The sequence below is a fragment of the Coffea eugenioides genome, chromosome 8, assembly GCF_003713205.1.
Source record: "Coffea eugenioides isolate CCC68of chromosome 8, Ceug_1.0, whole genome shotgun sequence".
Lineage (NCBI taxonomy): Eukaryota > Viridiplantae > Streptophyta > Magnoliopsida > Gentianales > Rubiaceae > Coffea > Coffea eugenioides.
Window position 1 is genome coordinate 41,686,292 of NC_040042.1, and position 27,004 is coordinate 41,713,295.

Sequence of the window (27,004 nt, forward strand, 5' to 3'; positions counted from 1 at the left end):
TGAAATAAGCGTTTTTTTATATAAGTGTTGAAATTCACTTTTTTAATTTCATTTACTACTAATATGGGAGAGAAGTTTAAACAAGTATTAATTAATTTTGAGGTAAGAATGAGTTGGATAGTTCAAAAGAAAGAATATAAGCGACAAGTTCCAGTTTTAAGCCCTTCCATTTACATAAAAAAAATTATTAATTAATTTTATTTAAGGTCACCTTGGAACTGTCCCTACGTATAGATCACGTAGATGTCTAAGATAAACAAGTAATTCGACCATCCCTTCGTATTAAATGGCGCGGCAAAAAAAAAAGACGTTTCTTTAAGAATAGAATTCCAGCTCTTTGAGCTTCGAAAGAAAGAATAGAATTCCAGAAGTGGAGAGGTACACAAGAAAATACACAGAAAATATCTCTTAAGTAGACAGCTCTTTGATCGAGGAGCACCTACTTATCAATGGATTGACAAACCAAGAATCCAAAATTCACTTTTAGTGCCTTCAATTGCAAACCAGCGTCCTTGAACTGCTGGTCCTAATTGTGATGGTGAAGTTTTGAGCAGGAGGATCCTTCTCTACTGATCCTGCATTCACTTTGCAATTGCCAGTTGTTAACGATCCCCATACATGTGGCAACTGTTTCTATTTTTGTTCAAGTTTAGTCATAATTTTCACTCTTTCTGCGTATTACTAGCATGCAAACACCATCAAACGTCTGAACATTCACATATGAATGGGGATCTTTAGTGCGCAAATCTTTTCACCAACAGGTTGGAAGGAAGCAGTCTAATCTAGACTTAAATGAGTTAAAAGAGCCAAATCCTCTTATGTACTCGTTACACTAATCCCGCATTTACACCCTTCTAGCCCTCACCAGGCTCCAATACAACCTTCTGCAGATTCTACATTTGTATAGCACAAAACAAGCACGTGGAAAGATTCACCTGGACTTGTTATCTTAGACTAATATTGCTGACAAAAGCATCTCGAAAAGAAAATTTGCAGATTCCTGATTTGGAATCGCAAGACAAACAGAAGCCAATGGCATGGAAACCATTTTCTACCGCATGAATACAAAATGTATAGCAAACAAACTGGCCTTGCCAAGGCACTAACAGCATCACAAGGACCATTCAAGAAATATAGCTACAACCACATTTCTCAACAATGCAGCATCATGTTGACTGAGAGTTATACAGTACATCCACTGCACAGCAGGAGTCTATCTATCGAACTAACAAAAATGCAATAAAGAATAAGAAAATAATAAATAACAGAAAAACATAATGCTACACTGAACTGGCAGATCTGAACCCACTGTTAGCTATGTGGTCAAGTAGGGAGAACGGACGATAAAAAGTCATTGAATAGAACTCAATGTAAGTGGTACACCGAAAATAGCACTCCCTGCCATTCATCTTCTACACATTCCATTCAAAAGCATACATAAACATGAACTTGGAGTCCGCAATTAGCTACATTGTTTCTCACAGGTTAAAAGGTTTCCATGTAAAACACTATATGCACATTAAACCTGATAGTTATGAATAAGGGACAGGATTGACCTGTGCATCTCCTCCATGCTACGATCCAACAGGTGCAATTCCCTTTGCCTTGGCTGCAGCAGTTGCTGCTGCAGCTGCTGCAGCGGCAGCAGCAGCCGCAGATGCTGCTGCATTGGGTGTTGATGGAGGAACAGCAACGGATTGCGATGTGCTTTGCGTGGTAACCATTTGTTGTTGTTGTTGTTGTTGTTGCTTCTGCTGAGAGTTAACCTGAGCAAGCAGGGCCTTGATCTGACTTCCAGAGAGTGTCTCATGCTCAAGTAGAGCATTAGCAAGTGCATGGAGCTCCTTGCTGTTCATGGTGAGAATGGTTTTCGCATTGTTGTAAGCCCTCTCCAAAAAATGTTTTACTTCTTCCTCAATAAGGAGCCTAGTCTCAGTGCTCATGCTCTTGCCGTTATCATCATAGTTGTGAGTAACAAGTCCCACGTTTCTGCTCATACCATACTTTGTAACCATTGCTCTTGCAAGATTGGTTGCTTGCTGCAGATCGGAAGATGCACCTGAAGTCACTTCATTTTCTCCAAAGATGAGCTCTTCTGCTACTCGTCCACCCATGCAAACATCCAAACGAGCAAGCATCTGCTTACGAGATATACTTGTCTCATCCTTGTCAGGTAATTGAGCAACCATACCAAGAGACATTCCACGAGGAACAATGGTTGCTTTGTGAACTGGAAGGGCCCCTTCAGTATGGATAGCCACGAGGGCGTGGCCACCCTCATGAAAAGCAGTCAGCCTTCGTGATTCATCAGATATAACAGCTGATTTCCGCTCACTTCCCATCATGATTTTGTCCTTTGCATGCTCAAGATCAGCCAGTGTCACAGCTTGAGCACCATCCATCGCAGCCTTAAGGGCAGCAATATTAACCAAGTTTGCAAGATCAGCACCAGAGAATCCGGGTGTTCCTCGGGCAATGATAGTCAGATCTACGTCTTCCGCTTTAAGAACCTATCAGCGAAAACGGAAATTTCAGCAAAAAATTTCAGATTAGAATCCCCTGCTGAAATTTCCTTCTCCCAAAATGTAGAATTGTCTAAGGAATGCGCTAATCAAAGATAATTCAAGTATCAGCCATGCATGTCAGATGGATGTTATCCATATGCGCATCACTATAATGGCCAGTACATCAAGCAGTAACTTGGCGTAGGAAAGATTAGCAAAGATCACCTATATATGTCTTCAAGTAAGTTACATATGTAAACTATAAAGAGAAATATTGCAAAAAAGGAAACTTTCAAATGAAGTACATGGTGCAGATGCTTATGTAAATTATAGCATATCAAATGGGAAATTTGCTCTTGCACAAAAGGAAACATCCAAACAGAAGTACACAAAGCAGGAGCTTGTCTACAGCACCAGAATCACATATAGGTGAGCAAACGAGTAATGACCAGCTAGTATCTCACAACTGATCTGTCAGGGATTGAGCACGGCAGAGAAATACACTTCACCAGGCAAACAAGGGTAGAGAATTTGAAATAAGAGCTTAGTGGAAGGAATTAGATTGATTCATCGAGTTGGTTTATGCAACCTGTGTTGACATGGCATGGGGTGTGGTACGTGGCCAAAAAGAAGAATGAACAAAGTACAAATCTTTGCACAAATCTACATTGCAAGACTTGAAAATGGCCAAGGAAAAACACAAGCCACTAAGCCACTAAAAGACTCAGTAGAATTGTTCTCTTGGACAAAGTCAATCAACAACAGGCAGAACAAAACTAACTTTTTGGAGACATTGCAAGACTTGAAAAAGGTCTTGAAAATGGTCAAGGAAAAACACAAGCCGCTAAAAGACTCAGTAGAATTGTTCTTTTGGACAAATTCAGTCAACAACAGGCAGAACAAAAGTAACTTTTTGGAGTATGCTAGGGTCCTAACATATCTTCTTTGGCAAACAAAGCTTCTACTTTTTATATAACATTGCAAGGGCCCCTCCATCTTATTTCTGAATTCATCACATATATCTTCTTCCTTTCCAGATCGCCCTTTGGGAAATATGAACACTAATTCAGAGCCTACAATACAAAATTATCCTCAATTCGCAAACTAAAGCTCTTTGATTCAGTAAGTGAAAGATGAACAAGTGGGACAATTAAATGAAAAAACTGGGGAAAGAGTAAATAAGAAATAGAGGTTTTCATCATCAAAAAAAGCAAAGTACCTTTGACATATGTGATTCCAAGATCTGTCTCCGTCCTTCAACATCAGGATTTGGAACAACAATATGACGATCAAATCGTCCAGGCCTAACCAGAGCCTTATCCAATGACTCCGGGAAATTGGTTGCAGCAATCACAATAATTCCCTCATTCTGCTTGAAGCCATCCAGTTCAACAAGTAACTGATTCAGAGTCATTTTCATGTATTGCTGGTCCTTTGGGTTGCGGCTCCCACCTATGGCATCAATCTCGTCAATAAATATTATACATGGAGACCGTTTCTTTGCAGCAGCAAAGAGATCTCTAACCCTGCGGGCACCAACACCAACAAACATTTCTTCAAACTCACTGCCGCTGCAAGAGAAAAAGGGCACCCCAGCTTCTCCAGCTATAGCCCTTGCCAGCATAGTCTTGCCGGTACCTGGGGGACCAACAAGTAGAACACCTTTTGGGAGCTTACCGCCAAGTCGAGTGAACCGCTGCAATAACATAAAAGGTGAGCATAATGAAGTCTGCAACGCTTCTTCACAGTTTAGGAAGGCTAATCTAAAATCATTAAAATCAAAGTTCACTGACAGCTCGCTCTCTCCCAGAAAATAATTCTAATATCATGTCAATTGCTTGTTGATCAAGAACCAAATGAAGGGCAAAATTTAACCAAATTTAGGTAGCTAAATAAAGCTTTGTAGATCCATATGAATATTCTAACTTTTGCTAATGGAAAGAAGGATGCAAGAAAAACTATTAACAACTGCAAATTATAGAAATTTAGATATTCTGCACAGAAAAACAGAAAAAATGCATGAGTTATTCACTCACAGATTCATGTGATTGGAAAGGGAGGTGAGCCAGCCACCCAAGAGATTGTTACAGATCAGAAAGCACAAGCTGCAATTACCTTAGGGTCTCGAAGATAGTGAACAATTTCTTCAAGCTCAGATTTGGCTTCATCAACCCCCTTTACATCACTAAATTTCGTATTAGATTCCATACTAGGGTGCACCTCTTCATTCAGACCCAGTCCTAGTAGAAAATGGTAAAGAGCATTAGTCAGCAGATAACCTTTTGTTTGGTTACAGATTCATCACCCAAAACCACAACAATAACACAAAAAAATTATAATAATAACAAATACAATAAAATAAAATAGAAAATCTAAGACCTTCCAGCAAAGCTCATAACTACAGGTACCTTTACTAATTCCTCTATCTTCGATGAGTGCACCAATGCCTGAGATTAGAAGGAAGGCCATACCAAGAGCACGGACTGTCCGCCATAACTGCTCCTTAAAATGGCCCCCTTCAGCAGCCACCATATGTATAGGTGCACTAGCAGTACCAAGAACACCTTCCTTTGTAGATTTCCCCACATTCCTAAAAGCTGAAAGACCTCCAACCATTTCTTCTTCCACCTGGGAGCTAGGAGCACCTGTAATTCCTGTATAACATACTTATCAAATTCCTCAAACCAATGAAACGTCACAGAATATCAAAACTCTTCAGTGGTAGAACTAATCAAGATATGCTACAAGAGTAGTAGACCTGGTAAAACTCTATCCATGTATGTAGACCCAATCAGAAAGAGTAAACCACAGAAAGGCCAGAGAGAAGATAAAAAAATAAATTAATTAAAAAAAAATAATGACACTAGCCTCTCTGCAATGTCTTGAGCAGCTCACTTTCGTCCAGCCTATCAACCTTAACCAGTGCCTTGACATACTCTGCAAGCGCTGCTGGGTTAGAGTGCAGTGAGGGTTGGCTTTCGAACACCCTAATGACTGCCTCAGGCTCGTTTCGATGATATAGCTCTTTGAGGTATGCAGCATCGCTTAATTCATCACTTCTCCGAGCTAGGCTAGCAGCATAACTTGATCGAAATCTTTTGGTGTTCCCAAATGCATATCCTGCAAGAAGAAATGGAGGGAAGGTGAAGAGGAATGCTTCAAACTTGTGCCAATGAGCAAGTAAACAATATAACCAAGGGAAATTCAAGAGGAATCATCCGCCATGCATCAATTTATCTTTCATCCAAAAATGGGCAGAATAATATTATTGCACCACAATCAGAAAACAGGGAATCTGCCATATCAACAATAAGCGACTTCGATTGCGTACCTAACTCTTTCTGGGCATTAGGTGAAGTGCGATAAGCTCTAACTAATACATTGCTCAGTTGCCTCAACTGCGACTGCTGTCGTTGAACCTGTTCTAACAAAACACAGGTCCTAACACAATTAGAATGAAAATTCGCACATATGATCAACATGAAACCATTATTATCAGAGCTAAAGCTCATAAAACCATCCCTCCTTATCCACATCAATCGGCAAAAGTCACACCTACAATACAAGCAAAACAGACCTAGAAAAAGCTAACTAGAGTCATAAAAATGGAGTCTTTCCAAAACCCATATCATTAATTGCACAAAAAAAAAAACACATAAAATCAGCAACTTTCACCCCTTTTAAAAACAAAAAAAAAAATTTCTTACCCAACAACCCTTTTGGCTTTACACCTAAGACTGATAGCTAATTACTCCTAAACCCACCAAAGCTTATACCAAACGATTAAATGACCTATTTCTAGATTAGGGCTTCATCATCCTATGCAAAATAAAAAAAAAAAACTAAAAACCTTGGCTTGCATGTTATATTTCTGATGTTGATACAATTGATAAAAAAAAAAAAAAAAAAGTGTCAAGAACTGACCCGACTGATAAGGCGAATTAAAGCCATTCCCTGTCCCCAAAAGAGGGCTGATCTCTCTTTCGCCAAACTCTTCCCCTCCCCTCCCCCTTTCTTTTCCCAAATGAACTATCCCTATCCCTAAATATAGAAGTGTCAGTTATTCGGATATATTTGGAGTTCAGCAGATACTGCAACTCAGGAGAGGAGGGAGGGATGGAGAGAGAATAGAGGGAACTGGGGAGTGCAACCAGAGATGGATTTTTTCCCTGGATCAGTAATTTTTAATGGGCAAAACTGAGAGATTTTTTGTACGCATATGAATAATCCTCATAAATCATAATACGGTATAGTATAGTAAACTTTGGTAATATTTGACCTCAGATCTTGGGATTTGGTGAGGGAGTGTCCATGGCTTGTTTAAGTGGACCGGTACGGTATTAGAACTTTGGGGAGAACGGCGGAAGATGTTTGTGGGCTTTTATTCTCCAAACAATATCAATGCTTAGGGCCGTCAACAAGGCCTTGTAAGTGAGTCAGGCTGTCCACAACCTTGAGGTTAAACTTTAGCCCATTGAACATTAACAACAACCAAGTCCAAATTCAGCCCATTCACTACATCAGGCTTTGGGATGAGATGAGAAAGGACGGATTCAAATATTTTTAAGTCAAACAAGCCCAGTAGAGGAAAGAAACAAAACCGAGAAGTTTTTCTTCTCAAATTCGTAGCGAATTCTTGATCGCATGTTGTTATTTCTATAATTATATATACGCAAAATGAAGAACATTAATCCGAAAACAAATGCATTTTATTTATGTAGAAAGGGCAGGGCCTTAGTGGGCTTATGACATGTCCAAACTCAGTTCACGTAAAAAATTACTGATTGTTGAAGTCCAAATTCAGCTCATAAGTGATATGAGGTACAAATGTGGCTCACAAGGAAGTAATTACGATGTTAGGAGGTTTTGTTGTCTTAAGCATAGTTTTCACATGTTATTCTATTTATTGTGTGAAGATTAGACAAGTCATTTGGCACTCAGCGAGAGGAGGTAAGTGCATGCACAATCTGCAATCATGACAAACCTCATGGGAGATTTGTACACAATCCCTTTTTAGTAATAAAGTAACAAGTCATTTTCTTAAAAATTAATAAATCTTGAGAACGAAATCGTTTCTATGCCGACAGGTTAAGAGAAAATCGTTTAAAATGTTTCACATTTCGTCAAATGAATCTTTTCATTATTTACTTTCAAAATGATAACTTCTGTCTCTTACAAAATTGAAACCGTAAAATTTGGTTCCAATCTAAGTTTTTTATCTTTTTTTTTTTAACCTTGAATCCATTAAGCAAATCAACATAGTCAGTTTTTTTAGGGAAAAAAAAAGGTAAAATCCCATTTATCGTTAAAGCAAATGATCCGATCCATATTCATTTTTTTCCCTCTAAATAAGTGAGATTTGACCCAAATCATATTTATTTTTCCCACTAAAAAAGTGGGATATGATCTTCTTGTAGATAAAAAATGATTGCATATAGATGACGTGGTGATTTCAAGACCAAAAAGTGATCAAAATTTAAGTTGGAACTAAATTTTACTGCTAAAATTTGTAAGGAATACAAAGTTAACAAAGTGAAAGACGATAAAATTCATTTAGCCAAATGTAAGGGACATTTTGAACTATTTCTGTTTCATTCTAGTTGACCTAAAACTAGGATTAACAAAGTTATTGCATCAAGACAAATCTTACCATTAACATTTCAAGAAATACTTAAATTCAGAAAATTTAGATGAATCATTCTTTAAGCGTCACTGATGATACACACTCTACCATGTCATTGCCAACATTTGAAAAGTTAGGGTACCTTCCCTTGTCACCCAACATCTACCTGCCTCACGCCGAGAAGCTTCCCTGTCGGCGCGCATATATATTAGCATTACATCGCCTACGTAAAGGTCACCCCCCATGCTCATTCATCTCTTCTTATTTTAGGGAAACAATACACCAGGACAGGAAGCTTCAATATTCATAATTTAGCCAAAAAACAAAGAGAAACTTGTGCCGATGATCAGTAGAAGTTGCCGTGTCCCAATCACAAACATCAACGATTCCCGAGCCGAGATATCTATCTTGATCTTTGTGGGATTTTTAATCCCAGGCTCAATCTGCAATCAACTGAGAGAGGAAATGCTAGTTTCATTACCAAGTGATTAAGGGTGCAAAAATAATTCCTCATGTGTGATACTTTTACCAAATGTTTTAAGGGCCTATTTGGTTGGCATGCTAAAAGTTACAAAATGATAAAAGGAATGCAATGGCGGATATGCAAAGGGAACGTAAGAATAACTTTGATTAGAATTACTATCCAACTATTACCTATTTTTCTTCCTTCACTTGGGCTCCATTGATTTGCTTAATTTCTTGAGTTGTGCATATATAGTATTATATGCATCTCTCTCCCAAGAGATCCAAATCATTATCGTTCAATGCGATAGAAAAAAAAAAACAATTTGATGCTTCAAAGAAAAGGAAGATACTATAATGTACAACAAACTATCCAATCTAGTAAATTATGCGAATGCAGTATTCGAAATATGTGCTTAGAAAAAGGAGATATTAAGAAGTTGTAATGTACTACATGAGGTAGTTAGCTATACGCAAAAAACTTTGTTTCAAGAAGTAATCATTCGTTAGTTGTTTATCATTCTGTATGATAACCTTTTACAAACTAATATTTTGCATTAAGTTCTACATGGCCAACTGCAAAGAACTTAAGGTGCATTTACGTTCGAAAAATTGTACAACATTTTTTTCCCGGTTTTAGAATGTGGAGGCCTATTGCGAAGAAGTACATTACTACAACCTTGTCTGAGTCTATGACCTGAGGTAGAATCAGAATATTTTTCTCATAATTTTTCATGGTTTTTTCTACCAAATTAAAGCTTTACTCTAGCTTTTGTTTTATTTGATACTTTTTTTTTTGAATTTTTTTCTTTTTAATGTAAGTGGAAGATCTCGAATTCAAGATTTCTCACTTATATTCCCTCCTCCTGTACCATACAGCCTATCCCTCTCCCTAGTTTTATTTGATTCTTTGATAGTCATTTGGAATAAATTTCATAAATCTATTTTGCTTTTCAGGGATTAATTTCCCATAAGAATTTCCCTCGAAAAAGAAAAAGAAAAAGAAAAAGAAAAAGGTTCCCATGAGAATTCACTTACCCAAGTCTTCTTCCCTTATACAGAAAGTAACAAGGGTAAAATAAAGCAAATTACCGGAAAATAATCACAAAAAGATGTCTAACTCGAGTGGTCACTCCAGAATTAACTAATATTGTCGGACGTAGTAGGTATTAAGATTCTAATTTGACTGCCAAAAAGTACTAGTAATCAATGAGATGTTTATTGTATCTTCTACATATCAATCCGAAACCTTTTGATAAGCGGATTGGAAAAAAATAAGTATAATTTTCACCTTTCAAATTCAACAGCCAACCATTAAACTCTCTCTCTCTCTCTTGTGGAAGCAATCAGAGTTCAGTGCCACATGTACAAAAATTTATCGAGTACTAATTTCAGAAACAAGGAGAAAATCCACGATTATTCCGGGATGGAGTAGGTACATTAATTAAGATTTTAGTACGGTTATGGTTCAATTGTTGTATATTAATTTACACATAATTTGGTGTTAACTAACATTACTTTATTGTAAATTAACGTGAATTTTGTTCATATACACCAACCCAATATATGAATCCAATCACATAAATGTACCAAAGCCAATTGTACACCTACCCCAAATGCCTACAAGATGACAAACAAAGCTTACTGGTTGCCCTTGGATGTTTTTGTACTATAATAATAAGGAGCCATTAAATTGATAATGATTCTTTAATTTAGCGGCAAAACCAAGAATCCACTTAGTGGTCTAGCCACCCTGAACAAAAAATGTAAAGATAAAAAAGGGGTGGATGGGGGATGAACACACAAGAAAATGAAAGATCGCCTTGCTACAGTTGAAATGGTCCTGCTAATACATTGTCTAACACAAAATGACAGATATACCAGTACTAAATTGCAGCAGCTAGCCAAGGAATTAATCTCGATTGCAATAACCATAAAACCTTCTTGTCATTTGTAAATGTGAAAAGAACTAGGAACTGGAGGACGGTAGCAGCACAGATACACATATAAATATATATATATGGGACAAAATCAACTAATAACAATTAACGAACAAATTAATAGGAAAGAAGAAATCTCATATGCCCAACATAAACATAATTACTTCAAACTAACTCTCTACCATGGTGCTGCTGGATTGTGATGACCATGCTGGCCATTGAAAGATGAGCCACCAAGTTCATGAAGATCTTCCAGACTAAGAAATGTTTCTCTAGCAGTAGGGAAGGCTTTTAGACCCAAGAAATCCCTTGTTAATCCGTCATTAATATTGTTGCCACGGCCACCAAATACGCCACCTTCTTTACCGCTACTACTTCCATTATTCTCCCTTCTTGAAGTCAATAACACTTCCTGAAAGTTCTCCCCGAATCCATCGTGATGATGAGAATTTACCATACCCATCAAAGCTCCTCCTCCTAGATGATCATGAGTTGTTAATGGACCAACACCTATTTGTTCTTGGTGTGGATGTTCCATGCAACCTGCAGAGGTGATAGCACTAGTTTTGTTCCCAAAAGATGCCATCAGCCCGTGATGATGCATAAGCCCAGATCCAGAACTAGACCCTATTCCCATCTGATCTTCACGTGAGGCCAGACCCAGGCTAGAACCAGCTGTAGAAGTGGCCAATATTATTGATGTTGAACCCATCAAACCAGTACTCACGTGAGCTGCTTGGTGGGGTCTCAGCATCGTTGTTGTCGCCAAGGCAGCGGCCGCCACCTCGTCCGCACCAGCAGCTGATTGACTTGATGCAGGTTTGCTGATTGTAACTCCCATTTGTGCTGCTTTTTGCAGCAATGCAGTTGCAGACATGTGGGGTGATGCCGATGCCGCGGCGGCTTGGAATGAGGAGGAAAGAGTTGGGTTAGGGTTAGGATTGTTGACATTTTCATGATGATGAATCATGGTTTGGTCCAGTCTCGGGCTGCTGAACAAGTCATGACTTGTTGGAGGACCTCCCCCTGGATCACAGAGCCAAGGCGGCAGCTCTGGTGGCCTCAAGTTGCTATTGAAGCTTTGTTGTCGTTGTAACTGTAACTGTAACTGATCTTGTTCTCGCTTGAGAGGAAACACGGGGAGGCCGCCGCCATGGAGAGGATGGTTTTGGAGGTGGAGTTGGACTGAAGATGTAGTACTATTGCCGCCGCCGCCTAGTAGTCCTAGTGGGTGGTTGTTTGTTGTAATTGCCCGGGCACTCTCTTCTGCCAAGGCGTCGCAGAAAGCTCTATGGGTGATGAAACTGTCCCTCCTGACAAACAAAAACAAACAGAAAAAAACAAAAGGAATAAAACATCAAAATGCTGCTGCAGATTAAACAATAGACAGTACGGTACCATATATCTATGAACGATGCTCCCTCTTTTTCATCTGAGTCCGTCTCTGTCGTCAACTTTTTCTGCGCTTTCATCTATGGTGGCAGAATAGATAGTAGTAGAGTACATGATTTTTTAGCAGTAAAGTTTTCTTTGTTTTTAGCTTTTTGCAGTGAAAGAATAAATAAAGTAGTGTTAGGACATACTACAAAACTTGTAATGATACAAATTCACTGCACATGCGCACATATACACAAAGACAAAGACAAAAGATTGCAAGAACAACACAAGATTCACAAGGCAAAGATGCTTAAGGTGGTACCACGTACTAATTGCCTAGTAAAACTGAATGTGAGCAAAGTATTTTTTTTTTTTTTTGGTCAAAAAATGAGAGCAAAGTATTTGACATTGGGTATTTTGGTAGCTTCTTTCTAGTGTGCATGGAACATCCATTTGACCCCAGATTCCTAAATTAAAAAAGAAAAAAAGAAGATCGATTACCTTGAGAAAAGGGTTCCACAGTCACATCTATATTCTCTAGTACCACAAATCTTGGAATGAGCTTTCCAATCTGATTGAACAGCGTAACGCTTTGAGCACTTTTCACACTTCCATTTCTTCTCACCATGCTTTCTGGAAAAGTGTTTCTTGACTCCAGTGAGGTCCCCAAGTGCCCGTGAGGGATCATGGTGCACGCATGTAGTTTCCGGGCAAATATACACCTTCTTCCTTATTACTTCTTTGTTGCTTCTTTGCTTTAACTTCCAGGGTAAATTATGTCCCCTCCTGTGCAATTGGAGGTTTTGATCCCTTTGGAACCCTTTGTTACAGATCTCACATATAAACCTGTTTGTTGCCAGAAGGGTTCTTGGAGACAAAGCTATCACTTCTGCCTCAGGGTCTAATTAAGGAATTTCCCGATGGCAATAGAAAATCAGGAGATTAATATCCAAAGAAGTTTTTCCTTTAATTTAGTACTGTTTCAGTCTACAAGAGAAGGGATATACTGCAATAGTTATATAATGCTGGACTTTGTTACCTGGATTGCCTGGAAGATTTCTCTTTTTCTTTGAAGCTGGTTGAGCACTTTGATTAGTCGGTGATGATGCTAAAGGAGGCTGCTGCTGCTGCTGTGGGTACACAGCACCAATTTCTAGTCTGTTGCCAGAAGAAATGCTAGCATCATTAGATCCAGATGTCAAATTTGACATGCTGTCTTCTACCACCATACCTGCAGCCTTCATCATCTTAGAAAAGCCTCCTTTTGATACAACCTTGATCTCTCCTTAGTTTCCCCTCTAAATATCTGGGGTATACCCTTGTATAGAGCTATGCAGGTTAGAGGGTTGGTTTATAATCTTGGACTCCGGCCAATTAGATTCATTGATGAGCAACAGATGATATCAAGCTTCTTTTTTTCTCGAATCAGACAACAGAATCCAATACAAACCCTAGTTATAATTCAAGAAGATTCTAAATTCAGCTAGCTAAGTGATGGTGAAAGAGGCACTGATAAATAAAAGCTTGTGTAGGTTGATTTTAGTAGCTTCTTGTAGAATCATATGAAGCTAGCTAGCTCCTATCTATTGTTTGAAAACCCTAGACGACTGATTTGAAAAGGGAAGAAAAGGTTTCTTGTTATAAGGGTGAATCAAAAGAGAGAAAGATTACAATACCAAGTGTTGAGTGAAATCTTACAGTGTCGGCCCTTTTCTTCAAATCATATTTGAATTAACCAAAATTGCCTGATAGCTGTTAGCACCATCAAGATTCAATAAAAAGCCACACAGATGAAAACAAACAAGACCACACCATATTCCTTTAGCATAAACATAAGAGAAGACTTCCGCTGTATGTGTTTTGCTTTCTCAGTATATGTATGTGTCTTGAGTGTGTGAGAGAGAGGAAGATAAAGATGGAGAATGAGAGAGAGAGAGAGAGAGAGAGAGAGATGTGGATGAGAAGGTATCTCTACTAAGTCCTCCACCCCATGAAAAACCATACCTCAAGGCCAACAAGCTTATTCTGACGTTGTCCTTTGTCTTTTTCGTTGTTCCCTTCCCAATTGTAAAAACTACATGTACTTTGCAGCCTCTTCCTTCACTGTTTTTACTTGATCAAAATTATTCCCTTTCAAAAGAAAATGATGATTAAAATACCGTGCAAGTTTAAATTAATTTTCATTAACCAAGTTTGCTAATTGATTCCAAAAGTGTACTAATTAATCAAGAAAGGAAACCGCAATACTCAATCATGCATGGCAAAATGGTTAAAGTGGAGAATCATGCATGCATGGATGTTAGAATGTAAATGTTTTTGGAGGTAAACAAAGCTCAATTTATGGGGACTGTCTTGCAGCTTAATAGTCACTTCACTTTCTTTCTTTCTTGCTTGCATCCACGCACCTACTGCCTACATTCATTCACATGATTGGTTTGGTGATTATATTCGAAACAATCATGCATGCTCAAGAAAAAAGTTGTTTCAATTATTCTTACCGTCCTGTGATCCTTAGTTTGAATAAACAATACTACTACTGGTACTTAAGATCATTAAATTTTATAAAAGGTAGAATAGTGATTTCAGATATGCAATGAATAAGGTTCCATCAACTATCACTTTAATACTTCGAAAAACCTGACAAATTCACGGCTTCTGAACTTAAAAAAGTGGAAAAGAGAATACAGGACTTGGTCCCCCATGCTGCCATATCCATCATCACTTGTTACTGTGCAATACATAATCGAGACGCTAGCCCCGTCAATTTAACTTGAGTGTTTATAGAAGCATGTTTTTGAATTAATACGTGTGAGTGATCATCGGAAGAGCTAATGATCATCGGAGTGGAACCTAAATATCTGTCATGAAATGTAGAAAAATAAAGTGATTAATACAAACCTTGTTTTAATCCAAGAAAACTTTTGTATTTTAGATTGTAAGAACCGTCGTGGCAACTGGTGCAAAGGATAGTAATTATACCACCTGTTCAAACCTTGCCCTCATTCAAAATTGGACTAATTTCACTTTACATCCCCAAACTTAATTGTAACCCATTACACTTTACTATAAATTTTAATTCTGGACGTTTTGTATCTTATTAATTTCTTAAGTTCGTCCTACTTAATTCTGATCAATAATAGTGTCAACAAAATTAACGAAATAAAAGGACACGCGTACAACGCATATCCAAATCACTCTACTAAATTATAGTGTATTATCATCAATTCACAATCCCTATTAGTCATGCAAAAAAGTGTGCTCTACGCTAAAACAAATAATATTATCAATTGGATTTAAGTGGGATAGATGTATCCAAGAGGCTAAGATATAAAGTAGTTAAAATTGAAGTTTAAAGTACAAAATGAAAAGAGAAAACAAGTTTGGAGGTGCAAAGTGAAATTAGTCCTTAAATAAAATGTCTTTGCATTTTTGCTTTTCCTAATTTCAATGCTTCAAGAAAAAAGTCCCTTTCTTACCTGACTTGATAGATGAAGAGCACTGGCGAGCCACGTTGTTTTCCCTTCTCGTTTTACAAATTTAAAGTGGCTGTTAAAATTGGAATGTGTAACCACCTGTCTATGACTATGACATGTATGTTTATCAGCCCTTGATTTTCTAAAAATGGCGGATATTCTCCCTCTTGTGCTAACATGCAATCGAGTGACAGTCCTCTAATGAGTCTAAAATGTGAGGAAATGATGTTAGCATTTCATACCTAATGGAGTTGAATGCCCTTTCACAACCATACCTCACTCCATCGAAGAATAGACAATTTTGTTATTTCAGCTAAGGAAATTAATTGTGTCACCAGAAGATGGTAAGAATGTGGGACATTTAATTTAATTAACCACCACTTTCTAATTAATGATGCAACTATTTACATAGGAGAAGTTCTAGTTTTGCAGTTTTGTTTTACGAGAGGGTTATTGGAATACCTTTTTTTTTTGGCTAATACAGGCGTACGAATTCAATTGAATAATTCTAGTTGCCAATAATAGAAGCATATTCTTCAAAGGGATACTGATGACTGGTGGAGAAAATAGAGAAAGCTGATCTTGGGCAGCAGGCACATCACTAAGCGATTACCACAAATGCATTTCTTGCATGAAGAAAAATAAAGGAAGATGCTGTTTAGTATGTCCTCATTTGCTTCCAAAACATTGTTATTAACACGTTATCCACAATTTTGAAGTGCTTCAATCTTTGCCAAGTAATATCGCAGGGTCAGATTCTCAAATTTTTCTGCAGATAAACCGTCGTTTTCGGTCTATTTTCCTTTTTTTTTTTGTCCTTGTTTTCCGTCAAGGGAGTTTTAACTCTTCGTTTCACTAGTTTTTTTTAGGGTTAAATGCAAAAAACCCCCACAAATTATATACCGAGTTGCAGTTTACCCCCTAAACTATAATAATAGGCATTTTGCCCCCTTGAATGATATGTTTGGACAAATCTACCCCTTTTATTTTAAGCATTGTTATTTTTCTTTTTTCCCTATCATTTTCTTTTTAAATTCTTCCTTTTTTTCTTTAAACATTGTTTAAATAAGTAGACTAGATTAGTCAAAATTTGTTTATTTCTTAATTTCGTATGTCAATATTTTATAAAAAAAATTCTATGGAATACAAGATTTTTTTTCCAAATGTTGAAGTCAATGTCATTTAAGAAATTGAACTTTTCAAATATATAATAACAAAATAGAGAAATTGATTAACCAATTATTAGTAGTATCAATAACAAGAAAGATGAACTACTATTGTTGTTTATTCTTATTTTTTATTTCACTACAAATAACAATTGCTAACTTTTCTTTTTTATGTGATATATAATATGTTACTTTTATTATAAGTAGTTGAGTAACTGTGAATTCTTAATTAGTTTATAGGTACTTAAATTGTTGAATTAGTAAATTAATACACTTTACAATATAAGCTACATATATTTTGAAATAACAAAGAGTTTATGACAAATTATTAAGAATGAATTTAACAAATAAACAAATTTAAAAGCAGTTTAAAAAATTTTAAAATTTTTTATGTAAGTCTTTTCACATCGGAGAGAGATGTTGGCTAGTTCCAAGAGAGAAAGAGGGCAAAAGAAAATAAAAGGAAAAAAAGAAAAGAGCTAATAGAGAAAAAAAAAAAAGGAAAGGATTTAAGAGATAGTAGGGGTAGTATTGTCCAAACATATCATTCAAGGGGGCAAAATGCCTATTATTATAGTTTAGGGGGTAAACTGCAACTGGGTATATAGTTTGTGGGGTTTTTTGCATTTAACCCTTTTTTTTATAACTTTATCCCAGCATTGAAAAATAAATTAGCCAGTGAAGTGCCTTATAAAAGATTGGATCATATCCTACGTACTTAAGTTCATGTTCCTATGAGATTGGAAGCAAACAGGGATTAAGTAATTGTAGATCCCATGTAAGCGAAATTCATAATATCACGACTCCTAGCTGTTAATTAAAAAGGAATTCATGATCTTTTGAAACTTCGTCTACTTTTATTGAAATTCTACACACACAATAATTACTTAGTTATACCAGTGACCATATATCAATTGCAAATGGTCTCCAATGGAAAAAGGAGCTTGAAAGATAGTCAATTGGAATCCGACTTTCCTATGTGACATGATAACTCGGGAAGAAAACTTGTTTGGATTGTGGTTTGCGCAGAAATTTTTTTACATTTTCTCTGAATACCATTTCTCAATCACTTTTTTATTCCACATATATTAAATCTTTATAATATATTTTTCTACAATAACTCGTAAAAATATCAATCCAAATAGGCTCTAAATTGTGTGTGGAAAATAACAAATTGAAGCCATAAGAGATTCATGTAGTTGTCTCCTTTTTCTCATAAATTGACTATATCATTTACGAGTTTCTTGAACCAAGCACAGACCTAAATCTAAAAGATCAAGAAACATCTTCTTTTCAGATTTTACGCAGAGGAAAATTAAGTTATGACGGTGACATTTATATGAAGTTATATTGCCAAGATATTTAGCTGGCCCCTCTATAATAGGAAAAAGAACCACAAAATAATTCTATACTCAAAAGCAGATGACTAGAAAACAAACAACGTGACTCGCTATGGAGCGACATTGTCTTTCTGTTTATTCACGTTATGAAACAATTATTATTCTTCTTCCAATAGTATTAATTATATGGATTAGTTTGTTTTCACTTGATATATATATATATATATATATATGCTATATAAACGTCAATATTTTATGTAAACTCTGCAGCATACAGATAGAGGGTCATGCATGCACGTTCATGTTTCATTCCAAATTCCCTCTGCAGACAGCATATCAATCTGTACTCTGTAGCAATTTTTAGCTGTTTGTTTGAATATGAGTATGATAAAAGAAGAATACTGATTGACCTATTTCTCCTCAAATCCTGTTGTTGACATTTCGGAAGAACCGCTATTGACTCGAGTTTTTTTTTTTTATCACTATATTAGAGAATGAAATTTGTTAGAATGTAGTTCCACTTTAACTATTTTGGAGACCTGACAATGAAGTAATTCACTAATAAAAGGCAGACAAGGTTGTCACCAGCACAAAAAAAGTCTGAATGAAAGATTGAGTGAACATCACGTAATTCTTTTTTTCTTCTTTCGGTAATGAAAAATCAGTACTACGTATTAGAGCATATACTCTCAAAATCATGAAAAGTCGCTGATAAAGTTTTCACTAATCGTTCATTAATACAACATTGATATCGACACCACAATTCGAACGTACGATCTTTTATGAACAAATAGTCTATTATCACTTATTACCAACTCACCTAACTTCTCTTAGCTGCCTTATATATGAGTCTACGTAATGTCAACTACAGAACTGATACATACAAGTCTACATAAAACAATATCTAAATATTACATCTACATATTATATATAAGAAAGAAATGAACTTTAGTGCTTTGCTTGCTTGCTCGTCACGTGGTTTCCTAATAGTTTGACAAGTGGCTTGTTAATATTTCTTAGACATTGCTATTGTTGCCATTGCACTTTTTTTTTTGGCCTTTTGTTCATGCAAAATCAAACAAATCTGGCTCTTGTGTTTATGGGTGTTCATCGGTCGATAATCGAAAATTCGATAAAATTTTTTTTTGATAATTTGGGAATTGATTTTTTAAGACCAATATCCAATTAGCGTCCAAACCTTAGTTTGATCAATTGGATCGGAGAATCAATAGTGAGTTAAAATATTTTAATTTTCTCTTAAAAAATTGTTATAACAAAATAATATCCCATATGTTTTTCAACAAAATTAATCGACTTACTCAAACAAAACATGATATGCAAAAAAAAGGGTTCATAATCCTAAGTTCTAACTCATAACCTCAATTCTTAAACAATATTGAAATAAATGAGAATTTCAAACTTAATTGTTAAGCTAAACTCCAATGTATCAACTTCCATTAAAAATTTATCTCCAAGTATAGTTATAGTTAGTTTAACTAATCAGTAATTACTAATTAGTATTTAGTGATAGGATTAAGATTTACTCTTGTATTTAGTAATATACATAAGTGGGCATATGTTCTACTTTTGTCTTCTATTGATTTTATGCGAAAGAATGGTTTCCACTTAATTATTCTTGAAATTTTAAGTAGGCTAAGCACAGCCTGATGAAGTCTGCTAGTCCTTGTTATAAAATAGTGTGTATGTAGCTTGCGACGGCTTATCATCCATTTAAAAAGTTATACAGTGTTCAGCAATGGTTATCCAGCCCTTTCCTTGTAAATTAACTTTTAATGATGATGAAGCCTTCCATGGACTATTTTGATCTTCCTTCCCTGTATGAATAATTCAGCTCACCTATTCACTACAGGGGCGAAGGTAGTTCAACTGTTCAAGCTTCACTTGTCTATTTGGTTAAAAGTAGGGACAAGGATTTGATTATCTCATTTGGATTACTATTTTTAAAAGTTATGTGAAAAAATATATTATAACAATTCGATATATATAAGGTAAAAATGTAATTAAAAAATGTACGTAAAAAAAATGTAAAATTTTTGTGTGAAAAATCACAAATTCAGACAAGGCTGGTCGGCCTTGAATATTAGCCCAATTAACAAAGGGCCGAAACTTGAGCCCAGGTAGGCTCCCCCAAATACGGCTGTGGCCTTTAATGTTTCGGACTGTATTGCTGTTATAGTTCAACATCTTGGGTTGCATCTGTAGCCCAATTAACAAAGGGCCGAAACGTGAGCCCAGTTAGTTTCCCCCAAGTATGGCTCGGCCGCTTTTTTTTTTTTTTTTTTTGGTGTGGAAAGATGGTTGTGTACTGCCCTTTGTAGTTTCCAACTTATATTTGATGTTTTAGTTCAGTATCTAATATTGCGTTTGTAGATGGTATTTTAAAATGACTACATCCACATGCAAACAAGAACTTGTGCTGAAATTTCATTCTAGTTCAAATATTTCTATATTGATTCTAAATAATTTTATATGTTTTGATGGTTATGTTAGTATTTACTAAAACATGATGATCTTTTTGAAATTTGAAAAACTAAAAATACTAAATATGGGACAATCAGATGTTGGCAATGCATAACACACCGAAAGGGGATGATCTTGAACCCATTTCATGCTGCCACTTTGGTTAAAGTTCGATCTTAGCGTAAGATTGGTAAAATTTACTGATCTTTCATGAAGCATTATGCCATAAATTAAGACAGGTTTGATGGATGCTTTGGTTGAATCTGTAGGAGATAAAATATCTATAACGGTAGTCACTGTTATATACTTGTTTAAGGATAGAGATTCCTTTAAATGCTCAATCATGCATGAAATTTAGCTGGCTACGCAATTGATTCCTTCCTTGTAACTAATGAGAAAATAATTTATGTTTTGGACGGCTCTCCTACCCATATAGGTGTCAAACTATTGCCAAAATGTTGCCTGCTGACCTCAGGTGATACTACTATAATTTTCTGTAAAATATGCCCTTGAACTCTTTGTCTAGGTAAAAATAAGTTCCTCATCTATTTTTTGCTGAATTTAAGCCCTCAAACTTGTAAAATTGGACACCCGTGACCCTTTTAGCTAGTTTCTCCGGTTTTGCAACCGGAAGGATAATTCACACGAATGCCAGTGTGCTTCTTCAAAGGGCATTTTTGTCCGCATTTTCTAAGCAAAAAAGGAATAATTCCTCCTTCTTCCCTCCATTTCTTCAAAACCCTCATTGCCGCCGCTTTCTCTCTCCTCATTCTCTGCAGGAGAGTGATACCACTGCTCTTAGGAATCTCCCCACTAGCAGAGTCATAGCTATTCCTTCGACTGCCCAATTCTCCCCCACTCTGGACACCAGTCCTATCAAAATTAGCCGCTAAAACACTATTCTCGTCCAAACCTTCCAGTGGAAATGCCATTGCAGCCGCTGTTCTCGGCGAGACCACCATAGTTGTCTCCGGGGGACAATTCTGCAGTCAGCACCGTCACAATCATCGCCACTAAAATTTACTACTACAGCTAATCTACTACCAGTACTAACACCATCTCCCTAAACATACCTGTAAGTTCCACCCAATCCTATCCAGCCATTGATTCTTAGTGGCAGCTCCATTAATAATATATTTTTTTAAAAAAAGAAGAATTCAAGAGAGAATAAACAAAGAGGTTGAATCAGTAATCCGGCATGAGTTGACTAATTTTGCCTTCTTCAGTAGCCATTTTCTGCTCCGAAATTTTCAACCATACGCAAATAGCTGTAAAGCCCAGCACCAGACTCAACAACCCACTTCCCAATCCGATCCCCACAATGGCCAGAACCGAAAGCCCTTTGCTCCTCATCGGCGGCAATGGGTACCCGTATAGATCCTTATTCCCCTCGTAGGAGCTCACATTAAACCTCGGCAGGTTCCCACTCCTATTTCCTAAGGACGAGGGCATCGGACCCGACAACTTGGTATTCGAAACATCGAAAACCGAGAGGCGGGCCGGCAATCCTAGCTGCTAAGGGATGAGCCTGAAAAGTTGGTTATCGTGGAGATCGATCACATTAAGATAGGCGCAGAGAGTGAGCTGTTGAGGGTTGGGCCGAAAAGGCGGTTAGAGGAGAGGTTCAAGACAGCAAGATTGACGAGGTATTGGAGGTTAGGGGGGATGGGGCCGGAGATGGCATTGGAGGAGAGGTCGAGTGCTTGGAGATGGAGATATTGGGGGAGATGGAGCCCTTTAGGGAGAGGTTGGAGAGGGGGAGTTTGTAAATCCGGCCGTTGTTGCAGGTGGCGCCTTGGAGGAAGGAGGTGAAGCCTTGGCAAGAGTTACCGAAGGTAGCTTTGCTCCAGTTTTGGAGGTTCTTTAATGAGTCTTGAAGGGATTCACTGAGGCGGGTTAAGCATAACTCATCGTTTGGATCTGGCTCTGATCTTCGGGTTAAGCATAGTTGTTCCCTTTTGCTTAGAAAATGCGGACAAAAAAGCCCTTTGAAGAAGCACACTGGCATTCGTGTGAATTGGTCTTCCGGTTGCAAAACCGGAGAAACTGGTTAAAAGGGTCGCGGGTGTCCAATTTTACAAGTTCGAGGGCTTAAAGTCAGCAAAAAGTAGATGATGGACTTATTTTTACTTAGACAAAGAGTTCAAGGGCCAATTGGATAATTTGCCCAATATGAAATGCACGTTTTTGTATTCCTTTTGGCTTGAGTAAACAAGTGAACTTCTCTAGAGACTTGATTGGAGAGGGCCATATTTCTTCAAGCTCCAATACCCTTAAGGTAATTCTTCTTATTCGAAGTTTGATCGAAGAAAAGACATGGAGCAATCCTTGTTGTGGGTAACTGTAGTACAGATTTTCTTAGTGATTGCCTATCAAGGCATAGATGGGGCATCTGATCGAGTTGAAAGCATTCTGGATTACATTCCAACCGAGGAACGAGGGAGGACAGCCTATCACTTCCAGCCTCCCAAAAACTGGATGAATGGTATGTCTTTCATGTTCTTGGTTTCTTTCTTGCAATTAATTTCTTGGCAATTCTTGTCTATAATATTCTCACTTACTGTATGTTTTCTTCTTGTGCTGGCATCTGTTTATGCATACTTCTGTCATTTGGCACTCTGGAATCTTCTTCTTCTGCTGCCTTCTGTCCTTGGCTTCTTTCTTCTGTCATTTGGCATTTATGATGGTGAAAATGGCAATTGGGTGACATGGAATGGAACCGGTAGATCCAAATGGTAAGTATTATATGTTTTCCATTTCTATTACGTAGTCTTTTGATCTATTTTCAATCTCTGGAAGTCCAAAATTTGTTTTATTTTTGTTTCTTTGCCCGTTGATCAAGTACAATTAGACAGATAGCTTCCCCTATGACTTCAGGATTTAGCATATCAGATTATGAAGCAGCAATTGGTATAGATACATGGACTAAAGAAGCTCCCATCTCGGTGATCACATGGAGTTTCAGTCCAGTGGTTCAGTGATTTGCTTTGGTTGAAACTATCCTCCACATTTTGATCTGACATTTTTCCATTATGTATCATGCAGGTCCAATGTACTATAAAGGAATTTACCATCTGTTCTACCAGTACAATCCATATGCTGCAGTGTGGGGTGAAGGTATTCTCTCCTGGGGACATTCTATATCTTATAATCTGGTTGATTGGATTCATCTTGAAGACGCTCTTGATCCAACGGATCCTTATGACATTAGAGGTTGCTGGTCTGGCTCTGCAACAATTCTTCCAGGTGGAGATCCTGCCATTATGTACACAGGAGTGGAATCTACGAACCGTCAAGTCCAAAATATAGCAGTGCCCAAAAATCTATCTGACCCGTTCCTTTTAGAATGGGCGAAATTGGATCAAAATCCTCTGATGACTCCAGTTGATGCCATTGGTTCAGAATTTTTCAGAGATCCAACAACTGCCTGGCTGGGGAAGGACAAAAGATGGCGAGTGGTCATTGGAAGTGAAATTAATGGTCATGGGACAGCACTTCTCTATCAAAGTGAGGATTTTGTACACTGGACTAAGAGTCATAAACCCCTTCATTTCTCAAATAAAACAGATATGTGGGAGTGTCCAGATTTTTACCCTGTCAGTACCAATGATACAAATGGAATTGACACTTCTGATCTAGGTAAAACTACCAAGCATGTGTTGAAGGCAAGCTTTTTCGGTCATGATCACTACATAATAGGAACCTATGATTCAGAAACAGATGATTTCTTTCCTGATACTGACTTCATGAATAGCAATGTGAAACTGAGATATGATTATGGTATATACTATGCTTCTAAAACATTTTTCGATGGAGCCAAGAGAAGGAGAATATTGTGGGGATGGGTAAAAGAGGCAGATGATCAATCAGATGACATCAGCAAAGGATGGTCTGGACTTCAGGTAGTTTATAGCTTTGACTTCTATTCTTTGCAGTTAGCTGACTTGATTCACTCTTCTTTCTGCATTTTCTGGTTATCCTCTTCTATTGTTTTGTTTTAGAATTTCGGGAGGATATCATTAATCTGTTTCTCTAGAAGTTCAGGTTCTTCTCTCAGATTCTCTATTAGGTTGCTACTATACAGTTTTCTTGAAGAGAAAATCTAAATTTGAGTTTTGAAACAGTAGCCTTAAAGTCCTTAGACGCTATAATTTGATTAAATAACTTCTCAAGACACGCTTTAAATCTGTGTATATCGCTAAACTTCAATACGAGTTACCCAAACTGTGTTGTAGTCATTCCCTAGAACTATCTTGCTTGACAAAAGTGGAAAGCAACTATCACAATGGCCAATCGAAGAAATTGAGGGTTTGCGCAAAGATGAAGTTAATCTTCAGAATAAGGAGATAGAGGGAGGTAACATATTCGAAGTTACAGGCATCACAGCCTCACAGGTAAAAGAATTCATCCATCTATACTTTCTGTTATCTGGTCGAGTTTACTCGTTGCTGAAGAAATAACAGAAACTTTTGCTGCACAGGCTGACATAGAAGTCTCATTTCACCTGCCAAATCTTGATGATGCTGAGTTAACACATCCCGAATGGCTTGATCCTCAACTTCTTTGCAGCGAAAAGAATGCATCAACAGGAGGAGTTATCGGTCCATTTGGCTTGTTGATCTTGGCTTCAGAAAACTTGACTGAATATACTGCTGTCTTTTTTCGAGTATTCAAAGGCCATGACAAGTATGCTGTGCTCATGTGCAGTGATCAAAGCAGGTAAGCATGTAATTCAAGTCCACCTAAAGTCATGCAAATCATAGTTTGTTCCATCATATGTTACATATTTTTACAGGTCATCTTTGAGAGAGGAGGTCGACATATCCACCTTTGGGGCATTTGTCGATGTAGATCCTGCAGAAAAAATATCACTAAGAAGCCTGGTATGCTGCCCGTGCTCCAGCAATTTTCTTTTGCTAATAAAGTTGAACCAAAGAACACATAGATCCCTATTACTGTCAGGTTTTCTTTACTCTCTGATCTTGTAGGCAAAACTATATCTATACTTCAACATGATAGGCATAGATCTGCAATTCATAAACTGAAACATCTTTTTCTCGGGGTCCCTTTCCTAAGATTTTTCCTGGGCTAGACAAAAAAAAAAACTCAAGGGATAGATGTTTCTGCTTTTGCTACGAGGAAGTGGAAAACTGAACGTGTTTCTGTTCTTCAGAGTCAGATTTATGCTTCACTTTTTTTTTTTTTTGGTTTCTTTTCTATAGATTGACCATTCGATCATTGAAAGTTTTGGAGGTGAAGGAAAGACTTGCATCACTTCTAGAGTCTATCCGACGTTGGCAATTGGTCAGGAATCCCATCTTTATGTATTCAACTATGGCACAGAAAGTATCAGAATCGCCAATTTAAGTGCTTGGAGCATGAGGAGAGCTCAATTTTTCCAGTCCACAAAGGAAGAAAAGCCGAAATTGATTGAGGAATAGATTTTTTGGCGATCAAATTCAATGCTTCTGAGCTCCTGTTGCTTTATGATTCTTTCCAATATTATCAATCGCATCTTTGGTAGGATACCAGTATGTAGTCAAGGCATGATGAAATTAATTAATCCAGGGCAGGTTTGCTAATAGATACATTGCAATCTGCCACTTGTCTGTAATGACCTTTGTTACTTTTTCTGTTTTATTTTTTTTTAAATGAATCATTTATATATATAGCATGAAAAAATAACATAAACATAAAAGAATTATCATTTTTAAATAACAAAACTAATATTTTTAGAATGTTGCATGCAGTAATTAGGGAGTAAAAGCATGAGCCTCTATCAACTAATTCTATCTAACGAAAAATTTCATTAATTCCAATATTCTCTTCTTTTACTCTTTTTGCTTGTAAAACATTTTCCACATTAATTCTTTTTTCTTTCTTTTTCAAATAAATTACTAATCTAACAATGAAAACTACCCTAAGCAAAGTTACTCTATTCTTATACTGAAGACATAATTCAAATTTATTACAAGAGTAAAGGCTACTATTAGGAGGGATAGAAACCATAACAAAAAAATAATTTGATAAGAAGTTAGATAAAGAAAAGGGTAATTAAGACCGAGATATCTTTTTCTTTTTTCTTTTTCGAAAAAGTGATACAAATATCTAGTTGATCCATAAATTCTCTTCAATTAGACATATTGTTAAGAGGGAGGAAAGAAAAAAGTTGATTAAATTTACTGTTTTAGCATTCTCTTTTTCTTATCATGCTATCACGCATATGAAGTGCATGATACATAAGGATGTCAACTAAAATGCTCTGAATTCTAATCTGAAACTTTGATAATTTACGAACAGTGGAATAGTAGAAGATTTAATCCAGTTAGCAGGTAAATGGTATGCAAAAAATAAGAAAATAAATAAAAAAACACATGCTATATGGATGCTTTGGGCTATATATGCTAATTGTACTCTGCAAAAAAAAAAAAAAAATTAAAGATTTTGTTTGCTTTGGACTATGCTAATTTTACTCTACCAATTGAGAGGAGAATTGGGTTGAATGATAAAGTACGAAGGATTGTAAATAGAAGGTATTGAGTTCAAAATCTTCCACTCACTCAATGTATGTATGTACACACACTAGAGTCTAGATTGCATGAAACAGAATCCGTTTGATTTGGAGTTTTGTTAAAAAT

The 27,004-nt window shown here is 36.9% G+C and overlaps 3 protein-coding genes and 1 pseudogene across 5 annotated transcripts; 1 reads left to right on the forward strand and 3 right to left on the reverse strand.

Annotated features, from left to right (window-relative positions):
• Positions 1-1,262: 1,262 nt before the first annotated feature.
• Positions 1,263-6,749, reverse strand: LOC113781578 (ATP-dependent zinc metalloprotease FTSH 4, mitochondrial). 2 transcript variants are annotated; one of them, XM_027327534.1, is made up of 7 exons: positions 6,429-6,749; positions 5,836-5,923; positions 5,373-5,624; positions 4,913-5,149; positions 4,620-4,744; positions 3,724-4,200; positions 1,263-2,510 (listed from the first exon to the last, which is right to left on the reverse strand). In XM_027327534.1, the coding sequence occupies exons 1-7, from the start codon at positions 6,453-6,455 to the stop codon at positions 1,575-1,577; spliced, it is 2,142 nt and encodes a 713-aa protein (XP_027183335.1). In that variant the 5' UTR covers positions 6,456-6,749; the 3' UTR covers positions 1,263-1,574. The 2 variants fall into 2 exon arrangements, with proteins under 2 accessions (XP_027183335.1, XP_027183334.1); XM_027327533.1 differs by having other exon boundaries at positions 4,913-5,158; positions 6,429-6,748.
• Positions 6,750-10,480: 3,731 nt separating this feature from the next.
• Positions 10,481-13,850, reverse strand: LOC113779707 (protein indeterminate-domain 7-like). Of its 2 annotated transcripts, XM_027325396.1 has the most exons (4): positions 13,605-13,850; positions 12,946-13,357; positions 12,408-12,807; positions 10,481-11,842 (listed from the first exon to the last, which is right to left on the reverse strand). In XM_027325396.1, exons 2-4 carry the CDS (start codon positions 13,151-13,153, stop codon positions 10,708-10,710), a joined length of 1,743 nt encoding a protein of 580 aa, XP_027181197.1. In that variant the 5' UTR covers positions 13,154-13,357; positions 13,605-13,850; the 3' UTR covers positions 10,481-10,707. The 2 variants fall into 2 exon arrangements, with proteins under 2 accessions (XP_027181197.1, XP_027181196.1); XM_027325395.1 differs by having other exon boundaries at positions 12,946-13,850.
• A 7,701-nt stretch (positions 13,851-21,551) lies between these two features.
• On the reverse strand, positions 21,552-22,374 carry LOC113780804 (annotated as a pseudogene).
• A 264-nt stretch (positions 22,375-22,638) lies between these two features.
• Positions 22,639-25,978, forward strand: LOC113781073 (beta-fructofuranosidase, insoluble isoenzyme CWINV1-like). The gene is made up of 7 exons (XM_027326914.1): positions 22,639-22,851; positions 23,093-23,101; positions 23,412-24,268; positions 24,602-24,760; positions 24,847-25,085; positions 25,162-25,249; positions 25,589-25,978. The coding sequence occupies exons 1-7, from the start codon at positions 22,683-22,685 to the stop codon at positions 25,805-25,807; spliced, it is 1,740 nt and encodes a 579-aa protein (XP_027182715.1). The 5' UTR covers positions 22,639-22,682; the 3' UTR covers positions 25,808-25,978.
• The last annotated feature ends 1,026 nt before the right edge of the window (positions 25,979-27,004 follow it).